Source organism: Dreissena polymorpha, chromosome 12 (assembly GCF_020536995.1).
Source record: "Dreissena polymorpha isolate Duluth1 chromosome 12, UMN_Dpol_1.0, whole genome shotgun sequence".
Classification (NCBI taxonomy): Eukaryota; Metazoa; Mollusca; class Bivalvia; order Myida; family Dreissenidae; genus Dreissena; species Dreissena polymorpha.
In genome coordinates, this window is record NC_068366.1 from 49,166,328 (window position 1) to 49,172,754 (window position 6,427).

General features: G+C 33.4%; 1 protein-coding gene across 1 annotated transcript in view; it reads right to left on the bottom strand.

The window, feature by feature from the left end:
* Positions 1–513: 513 nt before the first annotated feature.
* Positions 514–6,427, bottom strand: part of LOC127852581 (E3 ubiquitin-protein ligase RNF213-like) — a 30,177-nt gene continuing 24,263 nt past the window's right edge. Inside the window, exon 27 of the mRNA XM_052386532.1 lies at positions 514–584. Coding sequence (XP_052242492.1) covers positions 514–584 — 71 coding nt within the window. The remainder of the gene's footprint in view (positions 585–6,427) is intronic.

Genomic DNA, 6,427 nt, shown 5'->3' on the forward strand with positions numbered 1-6,427 from the left:
ATATATATATATATATATACCTAATGACAAAGTGTCATTACAATAAAAAGCAACAACATTTGCTTCTCAAGTGGGTACTATCAAAATTTTAATGATGCATAGCAAACGACATTCGTCCACGAATGTCCGAAATTAGAGATTCAACAAATCAAAACTCAGGATAAGCTCGGCAAATGAAATATAAAAATTATTTACCGTAATTTTGAACACGCCCATGATGATAACTACTATAGGACTTCGCAGGTGCACAGAAACGTTAAACATAACACACGCCCAAACTAATATTTTTAATATACATTTTGAATAGTCTATCGAGTGACGAATTTCCGGTTTAATGTGTGGCCGGTTTTATTTACTTCCGATTTAATGCTATTGTGATATTCTTCATTTTTAGCTTATGATTGTGTCGTAATGAATTCGATGAAACTATTTAATTTTATCTGAATGACTATTGTAGCGGATAAACACCAGAAAGGAAATAAGAATTAGCGAGTGAACTGAGCGTTTGCGCTATCATTGCACCGAGACCATAATCACCTTGAATAGAAACGACTCATCTCTGGCCTTTTGCTCATGATCCTGGCCTTATAACAATGTCAATATGAATTCGACTGATTCAACTATGAAGTTGGTGTTGACATGACATTACACACGAACACGTATTCAGTAGTTTTTGTCGATATGAGCAAACAAAGTGTAACTGTTTTATGTAGAATTACAAACCTCGTGAGACATATTAATGTGGAATATTCGTGCCGTTTTTGTCTCAGAGGATGTCGTATGTTTAAGAAGTGTCTGTATCATTTCGTGTAGATTAATGCATTTTTCCTGTAATTGAATTGTAGCCAAAACACTGTCTATTGTGTTGCCATGTGCATAGTTTTCCAGCAATTTTTCCGCCTGCCGTTGAACGTACAGGGTTTTGCCAACGCCAGCTCGATGTGATTTTATTATTCGTGCTGTAGACCTATGTATATAAAATATGTATTAATTGTAATTAATAAAAACAAAGAGAGTTCCTAGCTTTATTTTCAAAATGTAAAACAACAAAGCAACATTAGATGCGTTGAATATAATACTATATAGGCTATTCCTTGCACAGAACGCGCTTATAATACAAACAATGTCCACGTAACATTCAAGAAAACTATCGATAGGCGTAATACAACAATCATTTTATATCGGAATATTGTATATGAGAACGATGATCAACTAGACAAAGGTGTTAATCGTTAATATATACTTCCTCAAGGAACAGCACAAATACAATTGTATACATGAATTTAGGCAGAATAACAATCTCTTAAAAATTTAAGGCTATTATATAATGCCAAGAAACAATGCGTACCTTTCCCAGTCAACAAGTGATGCTGACTTAACGTTGGATGTGTTAAGTATTAATTTTTCAGCAATATATTTCAGGAGAACATTTTTATTGAAGATTGGAGTTTGCCGAACATACTTATCCAGTGAAGACACAAATGGCGACCGGTACTCGTTGTCCGACCCGCATATTACAAATAATCGATATTTCTGATCTGGAAAACCCCCAACAGTTATTTGTTTTATGTTCTTGTTTATTGAGTGATGTCAATAATGAAACCGTATAAACTTAAAACATTCACGAGCATTTTCGTAAACATAAAAATACCAAATACAAACACAATATCTGTCGTGGTTTTATGCCATCAAGAAAAGTATATATCTAAAGAAAGAATTTTAGTAAATTGATTGATTCAACTGTTTATTGCGCTAACATTCTTCGTTAATTTGTATTACTAAGCATAGCATCATAGTGAACTTCCATATGTCAATTAAACGAATATGTCAATTAAACGAACTGTGAATATGTATGAAATATGTACCTAAACCCACAGGTGGTTAGCGTGTGGCTATGATATTAATTAGTGAAATTATCATTTTGATTGATAAATAATCATATTATAACGAAAAATCAACTTTTCTGGAAAAAAAATTCACTATCAAATATATATATATATATAACAAGGTATCCATCTCTAAATCACCCGAAAACGGTAAGACCAAGATCGTGAAAATCGCTGCACAATTGATGAAGTTATGGCTGTTCAAAGCGATGCACCTCGTTTTCGGGTGATTTTGAGTTGGATACCTTGTTATATATATATATACATATATATTTGATAGTGATTTTTTTGAAAGAAAAGTTGATTGTTCGTTATAATATGATTATTTACCATTCAAAATGATGTTTTCACTAATTAATATCATAGCCACACGCTAACCACCTGTGCCTAAACCGACAATAAGAAAAAAATGTCTTAAATATAAAGATGGTCCCCCTAAATACAATAAAAGGTGTTTACATATGTATGATTGTGTCATAATAGGTGTCAAAATACTAATAGGTTTCAGTGAAAGAATGCGTGACGATAACGCCACACGAAACATGCAAACTGGATACTAACAGATCTGATCAATACCCAACATCGTGTTTTATACTTATCGTATTTACTTTCTCTACGGCTGTTTTTTAAAATGTATTCTTCTAAAGTTTTTTCTGCTGCTTCACTGACGTCAAAATCTAACAAATCTGCATGTACAAGACAATGAATCCTTCGTCCGCTACCAAAGATTGCACGTCGCCAAAATATGTCAACCTAAAAGTATGTATATGTAGACATTTAATGACAAGCGTTATTTATAACTTCGCGTCAAACACATTTATAAGCGTAAGACAGGAATGAAACGACAGACATGAACGGTACCTCATCCTGTGATGTACTCGTTGAACAAACGAGTATTTCATCAGATTGTGGAAGAGGTTGCTCTTTGTCATGCATGTAAATAGACAGTGTCACTTTGAGGATCTCATCTGTAATTATTTAAACATACAACATATATACATGGAACGAAGCAGAAAATAATATGTGTATCTCCTTAGGCATAAACAGGATAGGTCCTTTAAAATTCTTTGTGAGAAAGTACCCAGAGTACCAGTGACTTATTCCTGTTATACTGATCCATTAACGACCCATGAACATACAAACGGATGTAAAGCAATATCTGTATATATGAAATTACTAACCTGAACGGCAAATTAATAGGTTTGGCTCTCCTTCATGGTAAATCATTGCAAGTTTTCTGTCCAGCGTTTCCTTCTCTGAAAGTAATAGTTATAAAAATCTTCAATACGATTTATTTATTTTTTATTGATATTTAACATATAAAACAATGAGACATTTCAATGGGATATATAGAAAAGTAAATGAATTGAGATGAATTAGCCAAAAAGGAATGAAAAACGTACCAGCAAGGTGCTTCAGAACTATCCCTAAGTGCTCGAGACTTAGGTAGTCGCTGATATTTGATGAAATCGATCCCAGGAAAATTTGCCAAAGAGCATTTAGCCTTTGTATTACTGACCCTGAACTAAATGGTAAAAAAACGTATCATGTCAACGTTTACAACTCAAAGTTATCAGAAATTTTACTTTGAATTATTATAAAAAGTGTTTCTGTTTTTGAGATGTGTTGGTAACCATTGTTCAAAATCTGACAACTAATAATGCTGTTTACATGTTCAAAAGCCTTAAAGCGATTCGTGCACCATATCCGCTCACAACGACTCACAATAAAACATATTAATAAAAAATCTAAGGACAAGGCTAAAGCATACGATAGTTTAAACATGTGTAAATCAGGATACCTTTGCGAACTAAGTTTTGACAAATTCGATTGTATAATCGACGCCATAGTTGATGTACACTGACTCCATCCAGAAAATGACTGCGCCATATCTATGTCTGCAACATCTGTATTTTCTTCCAGTTCATCACTACTCGAAACATTATCGCTTTCATCCATGCACCATAATAAAGCTGTTTGCATATGAAATACATATTTAGTCATTAAATTGTTAGCCCACAATTTGGTATCGACACGTATGTTTTTTTTCAGAAAAAATACGCTGATATTTGCGAGGGTCGAATATCAGTACATACAGCGTGAGAAGGCATGGCTTTAAAAAACTTAAATGTCGATTGTCTGCCGTAAGTGTCCATAAACATGTATGGCATTTGTATATGATTTTTTGAAATTTTGAATTTGAAGGTTCTTTTAAACACCAATAAACCAAACTTATTGTGAATAATTTAAAACGCAAAGTGCATGGTTTGTGGACGAAACATTTTCCTATCATGTCGGTACATTCCGATAAAATATCATTTTTATATTTTAAATAGCCTGGATGTCACTCCACGGTGCGACATATAGAGGATATGGGTTTACTTTCGGGGTTAATAATGTGAATGATTTTTCTCTGTAAATTGAGAAAATAAATACTTTCTTAAGCGCTTACGCGAGTGAATATGTATGAATTTTCTTACTTCAACGAAAGCAAACACATGATGTCATCGCTTTTCATTCTTCTTTACATATTAATTGCTTGTATTACCTTTTATAACCGTACTATACCTTAACTGATGTGAAGTTATTTGGTTAAGAAAATAATATTTCAGCACTATGTACGATTACAATAAATGACTTCATAAGTATTGTGTAGGTGCTGCTTTTGGTCCTATCAATGGACAATCACTCGGGACGTCAAACATTTTAACCGGCGTCATCCGATCAGAAACAATTCATGAATTAACATTTTCTGCGCGGAATTGGGTAAGTGTTTACTAACAAAACCTCACGGCGGTCATAATATTGAAACGCATACACGATGGATAAATTGAAATATACTCTTTAAAATGTAAATATGTACGATGAAACAGTGTTCTGAAGAGGATTAATGATGTGTAGTAATTGTTTTCTTCGCTATGTATTCCGAACTGATTTGGAAAGTTGACCTAGAGACGCATGGTCGGACCTTGATAAGGAGACATTCGGTACAACATACTATTGATTTTAAGTAACGTGTATGCCAAGATTAACAACCAGGTGGGTTATATCAGTACCATCGATACATTATCTATTGATCACCTTTGCTCAATACGACTTAGGAGGCCTAATACGTGTAGATTAAAGAGGTAAGGTAATAATATTATTAAATGTAACGCTTTCCGATTGATAATTACATTGTATATGACATGAGTAGGAGTGAGTAGTAACGGTACTATTAGCATGTACTGCATTTATTGATATTTCGTTGTGGTGATAAACTATGATAATGTGACAAACAAATCAAATTCAAATCGCATTAAACGTAAAAAGTAGTTCCTAGTCGGGCAATTAAAAGGGATATTACTAATTCTTTCTCCAATAACGTTCAATATATAATCACGTAGAATTTAATACAAATTTTATATATTGCATGCATGATAATTAACAACAGTTCTAGAAGCAGTATTCTGTGGTTATAACGTTTTCCTAACGTGTATGTTAACTAAAAACACGTACACACGCTTAACCTTGCTACACTGTTCAAGCCGATTAGAAAAGAGTCTCGACACGAGTTTCAATTAGTTTTGTTGTAGAAATCCCCCTTGACCCAAATATCCAACAAATTTCTGCCAAAGTCGAGTTTATGTCAAAACTAGGTCCGTAATTTTTGTCTCGGCGAGGTAAAACGACTTCAGCGGCGAGGTTTGGCAAATACTTGCCAGCTTTAAAAAGCTTAAATTGTGCAAAAAATATTCTTCGTAGGTTAAGGAAATGTTCAACGTAATCCTACGGCAAATAATTAAATTGATCTAATGACGGAAACAAAATGTGAATACCTTTATAAAGAATATTCGATGATTGTTGTTGTACAGAAAAATTACTGCGTTGTAAAATTCTCAACAGAACGTCTTAAGTAAACGATGATATAAGAAAAAGTAATAAGATTAATGATACAAATCTTTACACCAAAACAAACAATTATGAGTATAATGCAATTGAACTTGGTGAATATAATTGATTTTATATTACTTTTCTAAGGCAAATGATGAACAATTTAACGATAAAGTTACGAATTACAAAATGTATGGTAACCTCCAAATATGACTTGAAATCAGAGAGACGAGCCCTGGTCTTCGCTTTACATATATTCACACAATAATTAATATTTGCACCAAGTAATTGGTAAATTAGTTCAGAAATCACAACGATATAAAGAAGACAAACAACTAGACGCACGCACAGATACAGCCTAATTTCGCTAGTTAACGTTCATGTAAATGCAATCGATTAAACTGGATTGAATTATCCGTGGCTATGTTTACATATAATATATAGTATGACGTTGTACGACAATTACAACACCAGCCAAAAGCAAGCCCTAGATTCTGCACATACCCGGATGATAAACGTGTAGTTTACGAAATCCTTCGTGACATATTAGTTCATAATGAAAATCTGTACTCGTCTTGACAGACATTACCTTGAATAACACGTTCACCGACTCAGCTTGTATTTTTCATGTAGATACGCCATTCTTGCAAAGTCATCGGTAATTTAAT